We start from the raw sequence: 22,723 nt of genomic DNA on the forward strand, positions 1-22,723 counted from the left end.
TTGGGGGTCCCAGATATGGTGTGTGATATAATGGCTGCCCAATTGTAAGGCATGCACCCTAAATTGGTGCATGTTGAGCAGGCTATGTCTCTGGTTTCCCTAAGCACTCTCTTACATATTGATGCTTTCCATCTCTCGGTTTACAAGACATTGGGCCTCATTACAAGTCAGCCGGTCCGGAAAGAACGGTGCGGGTAAATCGGCTGCCACCGTTGTTTCCGGACCGGCTGATTCCGAGTCCTGCAGGCGGGAGGAGTCACTCCCGCCAGGTCTGACCTGGCGGGAGTAACACCACCTGCCTGCAGGCGGACATGGAAACACTGGCTCTGTCATAGACGGAACCAGTGTTTCCATGGTTCCCATCCCCATGGAGTCCTGTGGGACTCCATGGGGATTTACAGAATTCCACCTCCAGAATTACCGGGTCACCGGGGTTGTAATGCCGGCAATCACGGAGGCGAAATGGTATCACGGGTCCGGCGGCAGCCTGCCAGTTTTTCCAGCACGGCTACCGCCAGACTCGTAATGAAAATAGCCCTGTTTCACTGGCGTGAGGGGTTGCACAGATGGTGAGTGGTGCCTAGGTTGAGCCCATTGACCCCGATATAGCCCAATATTAATTGTTTTGCGGGCAATGCTTTGTCTGACTTTCGAGATTGAAGGGCAGGTGGGCTCCATAAATTGTCGAAATTATACAAAGGGGGAGTACCTTTATCCTTACGGGGGTGTAAGACAAATTCTGGGTAGACAAGGGGGAACACTTTAGATATATGCAACTTCAGCACTGGGCCACACATTCAGTGGTCAAGGCGGGCGGCTTTGGATTGGCTACAGCACTGGAATTTCAGATGGAAGAGGGCCTTTTGAGTGCCAGAGTCTCAACACTATATAATCTACTTGAAAGGGATGCCACTGCATTAGAACCACAATACTTGGCCAAATTGGAAGCATATCTGGGGGATTCTACTGGGGATGAAATGTGGAATGATATGTGGCCACGAAATTACGCAGCATCTAGGTGGATTACAAATAAGAAGTGCACCTTCAAGTTGTGTTATAGATGTTATCTTCCTCCTACGTGGTAACATAAAATGTTCCTGGATTATTCCCTGAGATGTTGGCGGGGTTGTGGTGAAACGGGAGATTATTATCACATGTGGTGGTTGTGTGAAGAAGGTACGTGAATATTGGGTGCAGATACTGTACGTGTTGAAGGCGATAAAGGGATTGAGTCTCCCAATGGACCTGTTGGTAGTATTATTAGGGCGAGTTGTTGAATAGGTATAGCCATGTACAGGCAGTATGGTACTGCTCCTTACACATTTACAATTGACTGGTAGGATTACAGTGTCAAAATGTTGGTAATGCACAGAAGGGCCTGTGCTTCCATGTGGTGAGTTAAGGTTTGGGAGGTGTTGGCAGCTGATGAAATCATGGCTAGTCTTAAAATGTGGGTGCCAGTGATAGAATACTATAACGATAACCCATGGACGGTAATTAAACCGATTTAACTGCAAAAATGTACATTAACATGATTGGTGCATTCTCTCTCTCAGTGTGAGGTTGAGTCTGCGGCAGGCTCAAATGGGAGGTGGGACAGAGTGTGTTGTCCTAATACTGTATAATGTCTGGTAGCTCAAGGTGCTTTTTTATCAGAATAGGTTTTTGACGAGGATGATGTTGTATGCTATGACCACACCTTTCCTGAAAATAAAATTGGTTTAAAAAAAGAAAACGCCTTACAATAGAACTGCATATTTCACGCTTCCCTGCACTCCTAGCAGCCATCTTGGATCCTTGACTGCACTGTATAAGGTGGTGAAGAAACAAACTCCCCTCTATTTAAACATCAATTGCTGAAGTCAATTGTTAAACAGAAGTCATTATTCAAAGGTTTTGGGGGCAGGTCAAAAGAGCAGTAGCTGGACACAGAACTGTTGGCCTGCACTGGACAGCAGGCACACATGCTCCTGCAGAGCTGCACTGGAGAGCTGGTGTCGGCATTAAAATACAAATAGAAATAAAATGAAGAGTTTGATGGAGTTACTGTACTGGGGACAGTAGACACGACCTTCATTATTACTTAGTCACTTACATTCCAACATACCTCATTCTATTCTGAAAATGCTTGTCCAGCAACTCCTGATGCCCCCAACATAAATGCAGGACGAGAAGCCCCAAAAGTCAATGAAAATGTTGAGAATTATCTCCCAAAAAGTGGGGCATAGTCAGAAAATAAAACAACTGTTTATATCACACAAACATGTATTTTCATTAATGGTGGGAGCTAAATTAACAAGTCCTGTAGCGCCTCCCTCTCCAGAAACGTGTTATAACTCGTGGCCCACAAACGCTCTGGCAAGGACGTGCAACTGAACACATATTAACTTACTTTCTGCCCAAGGAAAAGGCCCTCGCGCACGGCGAACGGAGCCTGCATGTGCAGTCATGTGATCTCATGTTGAATGAACCTTGTCGTTGTGTAATGCTTTTCAGACACCTTTGGCGAAACGAGAGACAGCGCCTCAAGCAGCTTTATTGACCAGATCTCAGGGATATTTTGTGGCCAAAATAGCGGCACTCTTTGTAGATGAAACAGCCGTTTGGGACACGAAAAAACAGTGTCCCAAACAGTCCGAATCTCATTCTCAAAGGCCTTAATAAAACTGACTAAATAAATACATACTTGAACTTTCCTGAAGTTCATCTACATTTCATCTCATAGAGATCCAATGCATGACCAATGATCATTAAATGAGAGTGCATAAAAGATTGTTAAAATTGTTCATTTCATGATTTACCAGTGAAACAAATCAACTCCATTTTAATTATCTGTACTCCTATACAAACCTAGTCTTTAATTTACTGCTCTTGGACTGTATCACACCTTTGCTGAAAGCTTTATATTGATTCAAAGTTAGAAGTCATTCATTATTCAGAGTTCTTTGTCTCACCTCATAAAGCATGTTATTATGCATCACCTGCTGACAAAATAAAAATACATTTTCCAGTTGAAACCTCGCATATCCCGAGGGAAGTGAATTCTATGCATTCCTAAATAGCACCTGTTTCCTTATAGACACTGATATTTTAAGTCCATATGGGACGGGGCATCTGTGCACTAACACAGGTTGACGTTTGCTTTCGAAAAGCTGCTAAAACATGATTGAGGCAGGTACCTTTGCAACTGTATGCAAGTACGGAACGTGCACCTGTCATGTGTTTTACTCTGTCATGTCTATGGGCCTCATTACGACCCTGGCGGTAATCCGCCGTCATTACCGCCATGGCGTAATGAACGTTAACGCCGTGGGACGATGGTGTAAAGTGCGCCACATTACGACCCATCGCGCACGAGCATTACGCCATGGCGGTAATGTAAACAGCGCCATGGCGGTAATGCCCCCAAAACGGCACCTACCGGCATCGTATGCGGCGCAAGGTGCACCACCGCCACCGCCGTACATAGCGGTGACCGTAGTTAGCGGTCACCGCAATTAGCGTTGACCGTAGATAAGCGGAACCGGAAGTAGCGTCACCGCGGCGGAACGGGAAAGAGCACGGCGGCCATCTTTAAAAACACAATCCATTGCCATCCTCCGAAACCACTGGACATCCGAGCCTGAGACCCCGCCAATACCGGCTTCAACCTTCTACCTGCAGGAAGATGCCTAAAGTTTTGAAAAAAGCCTGTGACCGCCAGCGGCAAGACCGCTTCTCCAGAGAGGAGCTCACCATTCTAGCGGAGACCCTACAGGAGAACGCTGCAGTGGTATTCTCCAACCAACTGACAAGACCGGCCATAACCAAGAAGAAGGCCATATGGGCACTGGTAGCTCAGCGGGTCAGTGCCGTGGGAACGACACCCCGCAATGTCAAACAGTGCCGCAAGCGGTGGGACGATCTCCGGCTCAGAGTCAGGAGCATACTATCAGCCAACATGAACCTGGCAATGGCAACTGGGGGAGGATCGGAGTCCCCTATAAAATTGCAGCCATGGGAGGAAATCTGTGCCTCCACAATCGGAATGCAGAGCATTGAAGGAGTAGGAGGAATGGAGAGAGGAGCCCCGACATCGGGCGATGCAGGTAGGTGGCTCAAATCAAGGCATGCAAAGTCCATTCATGTGAAGTACAATGTTGGCCCATAGTGTGAATGCAACACATCAGCAGGAGACTGCCCACAGATACATCCGATCTGCACCCTGTACACATGCAGCATGCACACCCTAACTGCAGGCACCCACATACCTCCATGCTACTTCCACACAAAAGGGAGTCAACTTTTTTCCCCTGCATGAAATGTGCCACATGTACTAACTGATGAGATGCCAGTCGCCACAATGCCCGGCCAATGTCCGCAGACCCATCAATAACACTCTCCCTCCTCTGTCCCACCACAGGCTCAAATTCCGACCTTGAGGAAGAGGACACCACAGCCTCCACACCCACCAAGAGGGCCAGGCCAACTGTGCCAACGCCACAACCCTCCACCTCTGTCGTCCCGAGGAAAACACCACAGCAGGCAAAATCCATGCAAGGGAAACAGGACAGGGCACAGACAGCCACCCCAGCAGGCAGTACAGCAGCAGCAGCAGCAGCAGCAGACATCACACCAATCATGCCCACAGAAGCCACAGCCTCTGCTGCAAGCAGCACACTTGGGGAGACTGCTGCCATTGCTGCCTCCTCCGATAGTGAAGCAGGGACCTTTGAGGAGAGTGATGTCAGGAGCCCCACAGGCCACCCTCATTCCCCCTACCTGTCCCTAAGCAGCCCGCATGTGGATGCCACACAGGGTCAGCCAGAGGATGACGATTGGCCAGCCACTCCATCCCCGCTGCAGGGGCAGATCAGCCCAATGGGAATGCCACTGCCATTAGCCATGGCCCAGAATCCCAACCATTCTCTGGAGGCGATTGCCACCCGGCAGCAGCAACTTTCCTCGCTGCTCGAAGAACATGTTGCTGAATGTGGGGGGTCAAGTGCAGCAATGGATAAATGTGCTGAGACTGTGAAGGCAGCTATAGAGTCGTCCACAAAGGACATCTGCGCGGAACTAGCTGCTGTGCGGCACGCCATCACTGACCTTGTGCAGACAATACGGGCCATGCGTCCAAATGAGCAGGCAGGATCCTCCTCGGTTGCCAGCTCGACACCGAGCAGCCCCATCCGCCGATCGGGGAGGAACCTCCGCAGCACAGGCAGGGGTGCCCCGGGGGCCAGTGGAGGGGGCTGCCAATAGTGGCCGGACAGTGTAGGAATCCTACTACTGACACTGCTGCACAGACCAACTCACACCTTTGTTGGGATTCCAGGGGGGGGGGAGGGTGGAGGGGGGAGTGGGTGTGTTGGGGTGTGCAGGGGGGTGGCGGGGTGGTGTGTTGGGGAGTTAAGGGGGGAGTTTGGGGGGGGTGTGTGCAGGGGGGAGGTGGGAGGTGGGAGGGGGTGTGTTGGGGTGTGCAGGGGGGTGGCGGGGTGGTGTGTTGGGGAGTTAAGGGGGGAGTTTGGGGGGGGGGGTGTGCAGGGGGGAGGTGGGAGGTGGGAGGGGGTGTGACACGACAGTACATAGTTCAAATACAGTTTATTCGTTTCACAAAAGGAAACGTGTGGACATTTTCATTGCGTATGTGTGCTTTATTGGTGTCCAGTCCTCAGTGTGCATGCCCCAGAGTCACACAGTGCCCCAAGTGCTGTCTCCATGCGATGAACACCAGCCGTGTGTGCTAGAAGCAGTGGTTGATGATACTTTGGCGCATGGCACGCCCCTCCTGTGCATCGCCTCCTCCATGTGGTGGCGCCCCTTCTGCACCCTCCTCATCCTCATCCTCATCGTCAGGTGGTTGCAGTTCTGCGTCAGGGGGCAGGGGCACATTCCGTCTGACGCACATATTGTGCAGCATGACACATGCCATGACGATCTTTGCCACCTTCTCATGGCCATACAGGAGTGCCCCACCAGACCTGCTGAGGCTTCGGAACCGTGCCTTCAGGAGGCCGAATGTCTGCTCTATGACCACACGAGTACGTGTATGTGCACGGTTGTAGTCCTCCTCGTGCTGGTTCTGCGGGTTCCGGACTGGCGTGAGGAGCCACCTCTTCAGGGGGTAGGCTGCATCACCTGTATGTAGGCGAGAATGTATGTGTCAGTCATGTTGTCTGTCCAGGAACATGATGTCCCACCATGGCTGGCATGGAACTGTTACCTTGGCTCACTTCTACATGCACTAATTGATTCACACTATGCAACCAGTATATGCCCATTGCTGCCATGGCCTGTTTAGCATGCCATCACCCTATGTATGCAGAGGGGTTTAGTGCATTGTGAGTGGCCTTCCTCTGTATCCGTTCTCTGTGTTACTCACAGCCAGGTGGAGTATGCATCATCCCCCCCCCCCTTTCAGCCAGGTGGAGTATGCATCATCCCCCCCCCCCTTTCTGCCAGGTGGAGTATGCACTGGTACGTCATTCCCATGCCCACTTCCATGACATAGCACTCACCGAGTAGCCAGGATCTTGGGCCTGCATGTCGCTCCATGTAGCGTGGTATTGTGGAGTTCCTCAGGATCATGGAATCATGGGTTGATCCGGGGAATCGGGCACAACAATGTGTGATGATCTTGTTGGAGTCACAGACCATTTGCACGTTGATAGAGTGGAACTGTTTCCGGTTGCGGTACGGTACCTCCATGGCACGTGGAACCACCAATTCCACATGGGTGCAGTCGATGGCACCAATGCAACCGGGTATGCTGGCTAGTGCATGGAAACCCACTTTGGTGTTTGCAATCTCCTGGGCAGTCCGTGGTAATGAGATGTGGTCGTCTGTGTGCTTGAGGAGGGCATCGAGCACTTGGATGAGTGTTCGTGAGAATAATGGTTGTGAAATGCCATGCAGGTGCCCCACTGTGTGCTGGTAGGTGCCTGTGGCCAGGAAGTGGAGTACAGCCACTACCTTCAGTAGGGGGGGGATGGCGGTTGGACTTTCTATCATGCTGACGATGTCGTTGTGTGTCATGTCTACGATGGCGGTGATGGTGTCCCTGTCCAAACGGTACAGGGTGTGGATCTGCTCAGCAGTGAGGTTGTTTGGATTGGCTCTGATGCGTGGGATTGGGGGCTGCCTGCGTGGTGGCACTGGCTGTGCTGGTGGGGCTTGCTGGGCCTGCCTTGCCCTCCTTCTCCTCCTGCGTCTCCTCTGTGCTGCCTGTTGTTGTTGTTGTTGCTGTTGCTGTTGTAGTAGCACATGCATTGCTATCAGGTCCTCCAGCCCCAACATTGCTAGTCGTATTGGCATCATTGTGGAGTGTGACTGGGTGTGGGTAGGGGTGGGGTGTGCTCTTTTTATACTCCCCTGAGTCTGTATTGCCTTCACCTGTGCTGTTTCTGTGCACCTGTGGCAGCTGCATTCACTTGAATTGGCCCTTTACGGTTGGTTCGCGATGGCGTTATTTGCACCATGGCGGTAAGGTACTTAGCGGCCTCAATGATGGCGTTAGGTGCATGTCCGCTTGGGTCGGCATTTGCGTGCCTTTCCGCCATGGCGCTAAGTACGGTGTGGGCGGTCGCGTGCGCGCACCCTTAGCGCAGTTTGCGGCAGCGTTAACTACGATGCCGCTATTGGCATCGTAGTTAACGGTCACGGGTCATGATCGGACCTGGCGGAAAACGATGGCGGTAAGCATTTACCGCCATCGTTTTTCGCTTAGCGCCAGGGTCGTGTTTTAAAAATGAATGGTAATATTTGATTTATTATTTTAATTCTTTTAACCCAATAATACAACACTACACAAAAAACACTGACTGTAGCCATGCATCTCCTACATCTCAATTATGCACAATCTTTTGTTGGCAAAATTCCATAAATTATAGATATATTTTTTTAAGTTGACAATCCTCTTAAATACATTGAAAAGAAAACACTGCGAGCAAAGTAAGCCTTTTAGCCTTTTCCTCTTTATGGTAGATAGATCGATTACTTCTGGTATATCCGTAGCACCCCACCATCTCCCCTCTCTTCAATCGTCTCCCTTCACTTTTACCAAATGTTCTCGAAACGTCCTACTGCAAAGGTTCTGCAGCTTGTGGATGCCACACATCTCTCATCTCTCAATTATATGTGACAAGGGAATAAAATAACAGAGTGGAATGAAGAGGGTTAAGGGACAAGCAGACTGCAGTGACGTAGGAGTGGGATGCCAGCTACATGGTTTCGTTTTAGCGTAGGTAAGGTGAAAGCTCCTTAACGCATTATTTCACATATTCTTCTCAATACTTGGGCCTCCTAGTTTTTATCTTAGGCTTCTTCCAACTGTCCATCTTTCATGGACCAGTGTTAAAGGGCGTATATTCTAGTGTATAACTGTTACATGTTCTAGCTCCCTTGGATTGCTGAACTGTAACTCCACTTCCTTGCCTTCTTGACTCTGTTTCCCCATTTTAGTCATGTTTCTCTTACCCCATTTACACACCCTATCCATGTTCCATACTCTACCATCAAAGGTTCTGCTGCCCCCCTGTAAGACTTCCAACACCTTGCAGGGCTATGACAATGCTCTTGATTTCCATTTAGGGGGTCTTGTAGCATGATCCATACCAAGTCCCCTATGTTGTATTCTCTCATGGTGAATGCTTTCCTCTTATCATACAAACCGTTGTTGCTCACTTACCTATCTTCAATCCTTTTCATTACTTCTTCTAGCACCTCTTTAGACTCGCTGGCTTTCTCCAGCCATGTAGGGCATACCCTGGTATTGGGGTTTCTGCCCCTAAGTAGCTCAAAAGGGGATACCCCTCTAGTTGAGTGTGGGGTGCACCTATGGGCCACAATGCTATCAGTGACTGCCTGTCTCCAATTTGTTCCCAAGTTGAGAGCCGCTTGTATGCTTCTTTTAATTACCCAGTTGAATCTTTCAATCATGCCATTAGTTTATGGATGATATACTGCACTGGTGTGATGTTCTATCACATTGTGTTTGAGAAAATATTCCATCTCTTGCGACACTAGCTGAACCCCATAATGTTGGGATACCCCTCCCTCCTAAATACGTCTTTGTGAAATTGAATGGCATCTTTTGTACAAATATTTTCACAAACCCTACTTCCATCCATCTGGTAAGGATACCTACTCAAAACCATTCCATATGCAGTAGTGGTGGTACTTCTAACAGGTTGTATGAAATTAAAACCTACCCTTTCCAATGGGAAGCTGACTATGGTCATTAAGGTCATGGGTGTAGTCTGTGATCGAGGGGTCTTTACACTATATTCACGTATGTAGCATTCACTAAGCACACTCTCAACTTGCACATCACACAGAGGCTGCCAAAAATCCCCCCAAAATCTTTGATTGGTCTTAGTCATGCCTTGGTGGACTAAATGTGCCAATTTATTGATGTACACACACACAAACACACACACAAACACACACACTTCCACACACACACATACCTTCAGATGCAATGATGCAAATGCCTAACATTACAAACTCTTGTTCACAGTGTAATTCTTCCCTGATGCCTCACAGCGCTACACCTCCTAGCTCTTCAAATAGCTTCTTACTGCTCTCATTCCTTTGTAATACCAACATCATCTTGTTGAGGTAGTTGTCCTTTTGCATAGCAAAGTCCCATTATTCCTTTAACACCACCCTTTGTTCTTTAGAGAGTGTTTGGTCCTCTGCGTCATCCTACACTCTCCCTTCATTCCTATCAGTGAGCCTCGACAGGCAATAGGCCATATCATTTTTTGCTCCTGGAACATAGACTGCATTCCGGTAAGATAGCTGAGCGGGCTGAGCGCTCGCTGCTGCAATCTGAGCGTGACCTGCAAGTTGCAGGTTCAAATCCCGGCAAGGCCAACTCAGCCTTTCATCCTTCTGAGGTCGATAAATAAGTACCAATTTTGGTTGGGTGATATTGTATGTAAATATGTGTTCTGTAAAGCGCTTTGGGTTAAGGCGTTATATAAATAAGACATCATTATCATTATCACGTGTATATCCTTGTAGGCTTGTAATTCACTTATGTATTTGGAATGGCCTTTTATCCAGGCCTTTAGTTGTTAAGATTTCCTTCAGAGGTTTGTGATCAAACCTTATTTCCAATTTAGAGCCCCATAGAAAAGGCTTGCATTTTTCTGTGGGCCACTTAACGGCCAGTAATTCTTTCTCTATGCTGGAATCGTATTCCTTGACCTTCTCAATCTGCACAAGAACTGCACCAAATACTTTGTTGCTGGCACCTGTAGTTACTATGTTGTTTCTGCTGGGCTGAATGTTCTTTAGTGATGGGGTTTACTCCAAAGCTTTCTTGACTGAACCAAACTCACGGGATACGTCTTTATTCCATTCATTCATATGATGCCTTCTTCATCTTGAAACAGCTAACACATAATCCTTTGAAACACTTCAGCTGCTGATAGTAACCTAGACAGCATTCTTACACATTGTAATAAGCCTTCAGGTGTCATAAAAGAAGTTAAATTTCTTGATCCCGGACGTAGCTTCACTTGGTGATAGCCTTATTTGAGGTCTAGTGTTAAAAAGATGCTGCGCCTACCTAATCTACTTATGAGTTCTGTGACACTGGGTAGAGGATGTCTATCCGGGAAAATGCACTTTGTTTTCCAATGATTTTGCTTTCTACAATTAATGGAGATACACACTTTGCTGTTTTGACCCTTTCAATCACCCCTTGTTTTTCCATTAACTTAGTTCTGCCTTGATATAATCTCGTCGGTTGATGAATACACTCCTGACCTTGTGTGCAATTGGAACTGATCACATTTTTAGTTTTATTTGAGACATCCTAGATCCTCTCTGAAGTATCATGGTCATTAGCAGCCTCTCCTCACATGAGAACACTGTTTCTGCAGCATTGAGATGTTCTCATATTCCCAGTCTTTTTTGATGTGGGTAAACTGTCTATTAGGGCAGAGGAAAGGCTGGCGCGATATAGATTGAACATAGTAGGGCCTTAAATACAACCCTGTGTAAGTTCAATATAGGTAGGATGAGTTTGGTTACTTTCCCAGTCTGATTAAGTGTTACTCCAACCATAGTTGGTGTGGAGTGCAACAGTCTTCTTTAGCAGACCAGCTGGAACATTCTAGCTGTCATTTTTGCCAGAGCTCTCTTCAGTATCAAATGCAGAGCTGAAATCAATGAAGGCCACAAGGTAGTTGGTAATTTCGCCATGACGATTCTACTAAGGTTGCAAGTGCCAGTATGTACTCGTGTGTTAACCCCCTTTCGGAATCCAGATTAATTGAACTCAATACTATGGGGGTTTTAGGCCGAGGTAGCAGTATTCCGGCAAATCTTAGCTGGTGCGTCCATCATGGCTAATATTCTGTAGCTATCAGGAGTACTTTGCAATCTTCTATATACTGGCACAATGATGGTCTCCAACTCTTTGGGAGCATACCACTTTTGCTGATGGTATGCAATAATCTGATTGATTTGCCCCCCTCCATGGATTCATTTTGATGTTTTTAATGCTTTTCATTATACTTGCCAAGACTTCTTAATGCCCCCCTCTCCCTAAGCATGACGCCTCGGTCACCTTTGATACATAGCCTTTCCAGCCAGATGTCTGCGACTGAGCAGATGTCACTTCTTGGTGACCTTTATGGAATGGGTGGTGGTGGTTTCCATTTTTATATTATTGGCCATTCCTTTGTGGGCCACCAGTCGAGGCTGTTAGTAAATGTAGTAATTTTGGAGATCACTTTTTCATATTCTGCTTAGTATACACACTGTGGTACATGGCAAGTTGCTTAATAGAGTGCCTAATTATCTGGTCATCCCTGATAACTCATGGCTCGTGAAAGTCGGTTGCCATTTTCTCCCCAAAATGGGAGATTAACTAATTCCTCAGATTGGCTGCTGCAATGTATTCCATTCACACCAGGATCTAAATACACAATCCCAGTCTTGTAGAGCTGGGGTGTTTCTTCGAAATCAAGTGGCTGTCGAGGCAACGTGATCACTTTCTTCTGATTTTCATGTCCTCCACAGGGCAGTTTTTCAAGTCCAGTTATTTAGGACACAATGAAACTATCCCCTGGGCAATATAGAACTCCAGTTCTTAGTGTATGCATGTACCACTCAAAGTACTGGTAGTGTGGCAGAGCAGCCAGGCTTATTTTAGGAGGGAGATGGGGTTGTAGTAAGGTACAAATAACTTGGAGCTTACACTTAAAAATGCTGATAAATAGGCAAAGAACAATTGTTAAATATATGTGCACATGGGCAAAGAGCAATCTTCAGAAAGTTGAGTGCTATCAGTTGGCAAACACAGTGTATAACTGATACAATACTTCTGGTAAGTAAACCCGTGTGAAAAGACTTATAAAATGGCAGTATGCCATTCAAGGTAAGTAGAAACCGCTTTGTAGTAAACTTTGTAGTTACTTTTTTTAGAATAGTAGACAATTCAAAGGTAAGTAATAACTTGGCAATTACTTTTGAGAATGGTGGTATGCAATTCAAAGGTAAGAACTTTGTAATTCTTTGTTTCAGAACCGTATGACAAAAACAACAACAACAAAAGTCTAATTATTTCACAATGAGTGTAGGTTTTAGGAGTTCTTCCCTATTTTGTTCTGAGTCTCTTTCAGGGTCCGATTGGAGGTCCGAAAGGTAGACACCAGCTGTAGAAAAGTCAAGAGTTCCTGTGGAAATCTTCTGTAGCAGGTAAATAACAGTTCTTGTGGGTAAAAGGATTCAGCGACTTCGGAGAAGGCTGCTGAATGCACACCAGCGTTGGGCCTGCACGAATGTGTTTGGGCGAACTCCGGAAACGTGCAAATTACCTCCCTAGCCACACAGGAGCAGCAGAATGACTCTGGATAAGTATTGCCTCAAGTCTCCTAGAGCCTCCGCCATTAAGCAGGCGGACGCCCTCAACAATGTAGCGGCTACAGGACGCTGTCACCGAATTCTTCGCCTCAGATGAAACAAAAGGACACCAGGGATTTTGCAGCAGCAGTCGAGTGGAAAGGCTCCCAGCAAAGGATTCTTTGTTGCTTCTCATGGCTCTGATTTTTGGTGCCCTTTTCAGGATACCAGATGAACGGGTGTCTGATCAACTTTCCTTGTTTTCTCGGGCCAGCAATCTGCTGAGGGGATTTAAAAGAGTGGAGTCTTACCTAAAGTTGAAGGGCGTAATGTCTTGCAAGAAATGGAAAGACCAACTACAGAGGGACCTCACGCCCTTTGAAAAAATACTGGACACCTTCGTGAATTCTAGAGGCCTGATAAGCTCCATGTACAATGCTCTGATAACGACGGACATAGCTCCCTCAACCAAATTGAGGAACAGATCGGAAGCTGATTTGGGTGGACCTCTCCAGGAAGAGATGTGGCTGCGCATATGTAGACAAACGGCCAAATCATCAATATTATGCCAATATAAACTCCATGCAATTAAATTCCTCTACAGGTGGCAGTACGATCCGCTTAGACTGGCAAAAATGTACCAAGGAGCAAACCCGCAATGCTGGAGGGGCTGTGGTCACGAAGCGAATTACTGGCACATGTGGTGGAGCTTCAATAAAGTTCAGGCTTATTGGGACGAGGTTCTCAGCTGGATCAAGGATCTTGACGAGGAAGAAAGGGAGAAACACCCCCTACTGGTCCTCTTTGGCCTTTTCGAGGAAGAAGAAACGATCCTAAAAGCTCCCAAGATGGTTTTGGGCCTACTGATGGCCGCAAGAGCCTGCCTTACAATGACCTGGAAGAGACCATCCCTCCCCACCAAGGAGGAATGGGCAAATGTCGCGCGAACCATATTCAGAATGGAAGCCCTGGCCGCCGCTCTACATGGAAAAGGTGCCTCTGCTGAAATGGAATGGGCAGACTTCCGTGCAAAATATGTCACATGAGAGAACTTCTGCATAATGCCGTAATACAATCACAACAATCTACTTGATGACTGTGCCATTGTCAAATTGTCCTAAGAGTTCTCAAACAATCGTGCCTAATCTCGCCATATAAACTCCATAAAGAGATACCACATGAATCAAGAAAGCTGTCTCTGCTCTCATCGGGGGCATGAACTGAACGGGAGGGGGGTTAGGGGTTTTTCCAATATTTTTCTAACCAACGCATTGTATGTCATACTCCTATGTTGTTCCTTCCATGTTATATGATATAATTTTGCATTTTTGCTCACGTGGAACCTGTGAAACTTTCTTCTGTAAAACCAATAAAACTGAAATTTCAAAAAGAGTGGAGTTTTACATCTGGAAGGAGTTCACCAAAGTTTCAGGAAGATTTGTTCTTCAGACTATGCACAGCACTCAGATTTGAGATCCAGGAAGGCCCCCAGTATGGCAAAAGGTCCAGGAAAGGACAGGCACGCGATTTAATAGCAAAAAAGTATACAGCCGCCATTTTGGGTCAACGGTGACTCTTCTGTGCATTACAAGGGCTGTGAGCACAGCGTGTGGGTAATTACACCAGCAGAACATGTCCACTGCTAAGCTAAATGTTACAGGAGCAGTGAGAAAGGGGCTAGTGTAACCCCTCAGCACTCCACATAAGGTGGTGTGTGCTGATCTTACAATATACAATGTTTAAATGGTATCCCTCTACCCTTGGGAAAATGCCTTCTTATAAGGAGAATAAAATAAAAAGGAGGCCCAAGTGGCTCCCCGGCAACACTGCATAGAAAGTGCAGTGTGCTGCAAAAGTAAATTGCAAATCATGAAAAGTTGGAAAATGTATGGAGAGACACAAAAATGACTCCCCTAGCCAGAGTAAAATAGTGGGTGGAAAGGTTCCCACTCACCCAGTAATAGACAGAAAAACCCCACAAGTCCAGCAAAGTGTGAGGGTCTCGCATGTGAAGGAGATTTGGCATGGGGCTGAGCAGGTGAGTCGTGGCCTTGGGAGACCCTCCTGGGCCCGTTTTAGCCATCTTTAGGGCCTCGTTTGCCCGTTGGCCTCCTCCCCCTTCCCCGCTCCCTCGCTCTCCCGTGCCTTCCTCCCGCCTCCCCAACCCGCCCACTACCCCTGATTGGTTTTTCCACCTTCCCATGCTGCCGGGCTTCTGTGGGCCAAACACCGTGCTCTCCATTACCATGGGGCTGAGCAGGTGAGTCGTGGCCTTGGGAGGCCCTCCTGGGCCCCCGTTTAGCCATCTTTAGGGCCTCGTTTGGCCGTTGGCCTCTGCTCCCTTCCCCGCTCCCTCGCTCCCTGTGCCTTCCTTCTCGCCTCCCACAACCCGCCCACCATCCCTGATTGGTCCTTACACCTTCCCATGCTTCCATCAGGCGCTGCACAGGTGAGTGAGGCCCTGCACAAGACCCTCCTGGGTTCTTTTTTTTTTTTTTTAAAGATTGAGAGGCCCGGTGTACCTCCTGGTACCGGCGCCCACGTGGTTCTTTCTCCCCATTCCCCTTTCATGTCCCATTCCTCCCCTCCCTCCTCCCGCCTCCCAGACCACCCATCGCCCCGATTGGCTCACTCTACACTATTAAAGCCATCTCCCCAGGGCAGCCCTCTGCCCGGCAGCCCCTGCGGCGAAGGGCCCCAAGGCCAAGGGCGGCTCCAACAGAGGCGGCTCCACAAAGTGTCTACAGGTGTCCGCAGGGGAAGCCAAGGAAGGCAGCAGACACCAACAAAACTGTGAGTGTGGCATGGGTGGGGTGTAGAGCAAGTACTCTACTCCAGAAAGCCCCTGTCACTCTACCTTACCTTCCATAGCGTAGACTGCCATAGACTTTAATAATACATAATTAGGAAGACTTGTGACCACAGTAAATGGTTTGTAAGTGTAGCCTTGTGATGCATATGCTAGTGCCACACATGTAGGGAACGGAACTTTAGCTTGCATCGCATCTAGATAGAAATGTGACTGTTAACATGTGCCACCCTTAGAATTCTGAACTTTAGCTTGTGCCGCATCTAGATGAAAGTGTGACTGTTAGCATGTGCCACACTTAGAATTCTGAACTTTAGCTCGCGTCGCATCTAGATAGAAATGTGATAGTTAGCATGTGCCACACTCAGGATTCTGAACTTTAGCTTGCGTCGCATCTAGATAGAAATGTGATAGTTAGCATGTGCCACACTCAGGATTCTGAACTTTAGCTTGCGTCGTATCTAGATAGAAATGTGATAGTTAGCATGTGCCACACTCAGGATTCTGAACTTTAGCTTGCGTCGCATCTAGATAGAAATGTGATAGTTAGCATGTGCCACACTTAGAATTCTGAACTTTAGCTCGCGTCGCATCTGGATAGAAATGTGAATCTTAACATGCACCACACTTAGAATTCTGAACTTTAGCTCGCGTCGCATCTAGATGGAAGTATGACTGTTAGCATTTGCCTCACTCAGGAATCCTAACTTTAGCTTTGCGTCACGTCTAGATAGAAATGTGACTATTACCATGTGCCACACTCGTATGGAATTCTGAACTTTAGCTTGCGTCGCATCTAGATGGAAGTGTGACTGTTAGCATGTGCCACACTTAGAATTCTGAACTTTAGCCTGCGCCGCATCTGGATAGAAATGTGAATCTTAACATGCACCACACTTAGAATTCTGAACTTTAGCTCGCATCGCATCTAGATGGAAGTGTGACTGTTAGCATGTGCCTCACTCTGGAATCCTAACTTTAGCTTGCGTCGCATCTAGATAGAAATGTGATTGTTAGCATGTGCCACACTCAGGATTCTGAACTTTAGCTTGCGTCGCATCTAGATAGAAATGTGATAGTTAGCATGTGCCACACTCAGGATTCTGAACTTTAGCTTGCGTCGCATCGAGATGGAAATGTGATTCTTAACATGCACCACACTCAGGATTCTGAACTTTAGCTTGCGTCGCATCTAGATAGAAATGTGATTCTTAACATGCACCACACTTAGAATTCTGAACTTTAGCTTGCGTCACATCTAGATAGGAATGTGAATGTCAGCATGTACCGCACCTAGATGGAATCCCATAATTGCAATGGACGGCAATGCCAACTAACCAACCAACTAACAATACCATCCCTCTGCATACACCTCTCAAACTCTAACCAAACACAACCACAAGCCTAAAACGCAGCAATTCGCACAAATTTCACAACAATGCAACAACAAAACAAACCGCACATAGACTTGCACAACAGAACACGACGACTACATACCGTAAAACACCCCAAGCCCAGCCAACGGACCCACCTGGCTGAGGCTGCCAATAGCACATCACTGCTTTCTTGCACTTTTCCAGCTTACTCCCATTAACCCACCTCCTCTCCTCCCCTTTTTCAGAGCCGCTAGAGCGCCAGGGGACCACTTCGGTGGTGATAGTGCGCGGCACAAATGTCCTTTAACATTAACATTAACATGTGTCCAGCTCATTAATGGTGCACTCCCAATACAGGAAACATAAACCTTTCCTTCTGCCATTCAATCCTTAAAACTCAGTTCCCTCTTTAACCAATCCACTACTTCAATAGTTTTGCCCCTGAACGGCAAATGGTTTATGTCGACTTCATTGAGACTTCCCTTGTGTTGTAGTTTAGAGCTGTATATTTTTTCGTGATTCAGGCGAAATGGAAAGAAATGGGCCATTTTTTTTCATACGGTCAAAAAAATCAAAAAAAAAAATGCCACAGTGCAGGCAAAATGGAAAGAAATAGTCAACTTTGAAATAAAATAAATGCGCCCCTGGTTTCCTCTCAGCACCCGAGCCGCCATCAGGGTAGCGGTTTTTCTTTCTTCGTATATAGGCATTTCTTTCCATTTTACCCGTATGGCGCAGGCAAAATGGAATGAAATGGTCTAATATAAAAAAATAAAAAAAATGAAAAACAAATAAATGAGCATTTCTTTCCATTTTGTCAGGGCAGCGCACGCAAAATAGAAAGAAAGTCCAATTTTTTTTTTTTTGCACCAGGTAGCCACGGTGGGCACCATAGCGGGCCATTGGCAGGCCCGTGGCATCCGGGGGTACTGGCCAAAAGGAGGGTCGGGCTGGAGTCCCCTTTGGAGTTCGGGCCGGCCCGGGCCTCGCCAGGCTCACCCACCTCTAATCCTCTGATAGAAACTATAGCCAGAGTGTGTCTTATGACACTGCTAGGTACACAGTTTGGCAGTGTCAAAAAATACTGCAAAAAATACTGTCTTCAATTTTCTCTAGCTCAATCTTTTTTATCTGGTGGTTAACCTCAAACCCATAGGTCAGAGGTGGAATCACTTTGCTTTTATAGAAGCTAATAATAGGTAACATTCAAAATCTTCCAAATCGGGTTCTTATTTTTTTTATTTGGCTTGCATAACCACTTGCTGTATAAAGCAAAGTTGACATAACTACCCCTTGTTTGACGTGTGTAGACAGTCTATATCCCAGCTACATCCATTCATTTGTAGTTGTTAATATTTTGTTGTCCGGAATGTCACTTAAATGTGTGCTTTTTCTCCTTCACCCTATTAAAGCACATTACTTTAGTTTTGGTGGCATTTTTACACAGATCATTTTCTGCTGCAAACTTACCAGTGGCTGTGATTGGTCTTTGCAGCCCCATTTAAGTATGATCCATCAGGGTAATTTTGTTTGCAAAAATGCATGGGGCAACCACCATAATCTAACATTTCCCAATTTTGGTGGCACAAAGACCAGTTTCTCCAGGTACTTCCCAATATCTGATACATACAGATTGAATAGGAGGGGTGCCAACACACATCTTTGTCGCCAACCCTTATAGGTTGAAATATCTTTTGTGATGGGACCCTGCATATTCAATCTCATTCTTATTTTTGTCTCATGATGGACTTTCACCAGCAACAGTAATTCATTAGTTAAGGGCCACATCTGGAGTTTATGCCAAAATGTTGATCTATTTACTGTGTCATGAGCCATAGACATATCTATACAGGCAACAAACAGGGGAGAGGCATCCTTAGTCAATGCTGTTTGGATGAGTTGGTCCAATATGAATCAATTTAGGGATGTCCCCATCCTCCTGATGAAGCCTGTTTGGCATTTGGATAGTATGTTACTGTCTACTGCCCACTTTTCCAGTTTCCTCAGGACCAATGTTGTTATCGGCATCTAGTAATGCTATTCATCTATAGTTAACATAGGGATTATATTGGCTGCTTTCCAACTGATTGGTAAAACCTTTTTTCGCAAGATAATCTTAAAAATATATAAGTGATATAGCCGACCATATCTCTGCCCATCCCATAAATATCGCATTACAGAGGCTGTTAGTAGACAGATTCTTAATTATCTTCATTATGTCCTCAACTTCAAAGTTCAATTCCCAGCTCCCTTGTTTTACCACTTCACTGGTGTGCATACATTGCTGTTGATATAGTTCTACATAGTATGTCTCCCACACATACGCTGGGATAGGATTACTTTGAACCTGCTCTTGGCCTTGTTCTAGACTTCTCACGATGGCCCAGAAATGTTGCTGATTGTTTCCATAATATCATTTTAAACATTTGTTCACCCACTTTTTGTAAGATGCTATATTGATATTGTGGATGCCAGTTTTTGTATTGTATTTTTACTTTTCTCACTTTTTCTACCTTCCTATCTGGCTCCATATTTTTTTATTTAGAGCCTGAATACTCCTCCACAGCTCTTTTTTCCTAGCATTAATTTCACTATCAAATCTATGTCCATTCTGTAGCTGTTTCCTTTGTTTCATGTTAAAGTTTTCTAATACCTTTTGGATGACGGCAGGGAAGGACTCCAAACCAAAGGTACATATTTTCTCTTCAAACGCTGTAGCCTTCAGAAAAGATACAATATTTTTATTACATTTCTCAATGTTACTATTTCTCCACACAATTACTTTTCCATTATTGTTTATTTCAAGAAAAGTTTGATTTGAGGGAGAATTAATTACACACCATAACATATTATGATCACTCAGATCTGACTCCCGTACTTCAAGAGAATTACAAATTTCCCAAATTCCATTTGTTACGAATGTAGTCTATACATGAAGAATATTTATAATTCTTTCATTTGTCTTTTTTAGGAATATCCCCACTTAAGTTACCATTTACTCTCAATAATCCCCAATTGTTGAAAAATGTTTTCCTTTTACCACCATTTTGGGCATACAGAGTTAACATCCCCAGCTATTATTTTGTCTGTGCCTTCCACACCTTTATCAACCAGTAATTCCTCCAGTATTACATTTAGTTGACTCAAGAAAACATTCAAGGAAGGTTCCAATAAACATTAATCACTGTCAAATTTGTATTCTTTTTCTGTGCGTACACTGAGAATTTAACCACCAAAATCCCATACTATTCATTAGATATCAGTACAGAGCTAGAGATCAACTCATTTTTCAAGGCTAAAATTACTGCAACTGATGGCTGCCCCCGTGAATGTTCAGCTCTTTGTTGATAGATTTAATATCTGTCCAACTTGAACTCTATTGTTAGCCAGACTTCTAATAATTTTAGTCCAACACTTTCAGCTCCCATTTCAATTGATTATTTGACAGTAAATGTTGGAAACCACTTGCATTCCAGGATAACAAATTCAAGGTTTGCTGTTACAGAAACAAGGAACATTGGACAGGGTAAGATTTAACAATAATATTAGCTACCTTACACTGCGAACATTTACCAGAATTCATATTTCAAATTACTCTGTGTTCATTGTTTTCAAATGTTGCCAAGCGGGGGATGTGCCTAAACCTTTGAAAGATGCTGTGGATTCTGTGTGCCATGCAGGTAAAAAATTTTAAAAAATGTATACGTTTGGGTTAGTTTCATGAACATGACAGAATCTGTGCCTGCTGGGGTTTGAGCCTGTGGACTACAGGTCTCTGGGCAGACACTCAGCCCCAGAGCTTTCTTAACACATATTGTCTTGGGTGTTCTTGTTGTGGACATGAGAGAGAACAATTTTCGGTCAACAATGCTAAGATGAGCAATAAACCTGGATAGCATCCACAAAAGGCCATTAACGGAAAAGTAAACCGATAAAGATTGTGCAATATGTTATAGCTGCATACGCTTTGGCATTGGGGTGGTCTAGTGGCATGCAGAATGGTTTTCTGTTCCATGTGATCAATGAAACTGGTCTAAACTATCAATTATCCTGCAGTAGCCAGGCATGCAGTAAAAGAGATAGTGTCTGAACTTCCCTCCGCTGCTGCATGTAAAGAATGTGGCGGAACAAAAGGGGCAAAGCCCAGGCTCTGCACCTCAAAACACATATCACTTTGCAACATTAGAGTCACTGAATATGTTATCCTCAGAATATAAAACAGGAAGCTTGACTCTGATTCACAAGGCTTCGGTTCTATCAGGACTCTACCAAGCCAAATCATGAACTTACCCCAGCACACATTACCAGCATAGGTACATGAAGCCCCTGCTCTGACCACAATAGAGAGGTATAATGATAGGATGCAGGAGTATGTGAGGTCAAAGATGAAAAATGTCACAAGGAACCTGTAATGACAAGTAACATACTGGTAGAGAGAAGTGCCTTATTGATCAACCTGTAACAGCCGTGTCACAGCTCCCTCCATCTCCCCTCCGTAACGACCAGCAGACAAAGGTAAACAACCTTCAAACCTTAGAAGCACGAGCGTGGAATTCTACATGTAGAATTCCACGCTCGTATGTTATGAGCCACAAACTATTTACTACACTTCTCCCCCCCTCACACACGCACACAAAGGACACCTATTCACAGCAACCACACTAGGAGAAAGGGGAATAGAACAAGAACCAGGAAGGGTGGGGAAGGGAATGAGGAAGGGCGGAGGGCACGCCTCAACAAATAATTATCCTGTTATAAAACCTAGGACAAAGTCTTTATACTTAGCAGGAAACTTCCTGACCCTAGCAGGAAGGGCCCTACAGGGATCGACGTCAGAGCTGGGCTCCTTGGAGGTTGTCACTGCTGCCTCCCCTTGGCTTGGCATAGAGCCAGCATCACCCTCGAAACCTTCATCAACACCCGCAGAACCCTCTGGACCCGTAGGAGCTTCTACAACACACCTTCGATCCTCAGATGCCAAAACAGTACCCCTTGGAGCACCACCCTCTGCATTTATGACCTCAGCGGTACCGCCACCACCCACCGTACCGTCACTACCCAAATCAACACTCACAGACGGCAAAGCAGGAAAACCACCATCAAGACCCCTGTCAACACCACCTACGCCCGAGGCATTTTCCTCGCGCACCACCACACCTCCTTTTTTCACAATAACCACGCTTCTTAAACTCCACCTGGTACTGTCCTCCAACTTTACATAACCACAACCAATCTTGATCACCACACGTGGCTGCATGAATTTGCTCAAACCTCGGATTCTTCATGACAACTTGGTCCCCAACTTCCACTCGCAAGGGTTTCCTCTGTTTTAGTTGGGCCTGCCAAAAGGTCGCCTGTTTACGGCGCACCCTATCCAAAATTTCTTGCATGTCCACATGTGACTGACCACCTGCACTTAGAGCAGGAACCCTCAATTTAGAGCCGGGTTTCCTCCCATCATTAGCTCAAATGGGGACAAACCCGTGAAAGTTGAAGGGGTCAGCATATAAGCTTTGAGCGCCTCAGGCATCACGCTGCACCACGGCAAACCATTGGCAACCGCTAATTGTATGGCTCCCTTCACAAAACGATTCATGCGCTCTATCAGCCCACTGGCCTCTGGGTTATACAAAGACACCCTGTGGTGATGGATTCCTAACTTAGAGAAAAACTCTTTCATGGCACTTGATACAAATTG

The 22,723-nt window shown here is 46.0% G+C and overlaps 2 protein-coding genes across 2 annotated transcripts in view; one reads left to right on the plus strand and one right to left on the minus strand.

Annotated features, from left to right (window-relative positions):
- Positions 1 to 22,723, minus strand: part of PDGFRL (platelet derived growth factor receptor like) — a 707,591-nt gene that overhangs the window by 226,748 nt on the left and 458,120 nt on the right. The gene's annotated exons all lie outside the window — the stretch shown is intronic.
- LOC138516443 (nuclear apoptosis-inducing factor 1-like) lies at positions 3,259 to 5,288 on the plus strand. The gene is made up of 2 exons (XM_069631572.1): positions 3,259 to 4,088; positions 4,403 to 5,288. Exons 1-2 carry the CDS (start codon positions 3,668 to 3,670, stop codon positions 5,242 to 5,244), a joined length of 1,263 nt encoding a protein of 420 aa, XP_069487673.1. The 5' UTR covers positions 3,259 to 3,667; the 3' UTR covers positions 5,245 to 5,288.

This window comes from Ambystoma mexicanum, chromosome 6q (assembly GCF_040938575.1).
Source record: "Ambystoma mexicanum isolate Mex_15411 chromosome 6q, UKY_AmexF1_1, whole genome shotgun sequence".
NCBI classification, from domain to species: domain Eukaryota; kingdom Metazoa; phylum Chordata; class Amphibia; order Caudata; family Ambystomatidae; genus Ambystoma; species Ambystoma mexicanum.

Bases quoted from the DNA above. Each gene is read 5' to 3' on its own strand.
- LOC138516443 (XM_069631572.1), top strand. From the start codon at position 3,668: ATGCCTAAAGTTTTGAAAAAAGCCTGTGACCGCCAGCGGCAAGACCGC. The intron at 4,089-4,402 runs GTAGGTGGCTCA...GTCCCACCACAG, and splicing joins CCCGACATCGGGCGATGCAG to GCTCAAATTCCGACCTTGAG.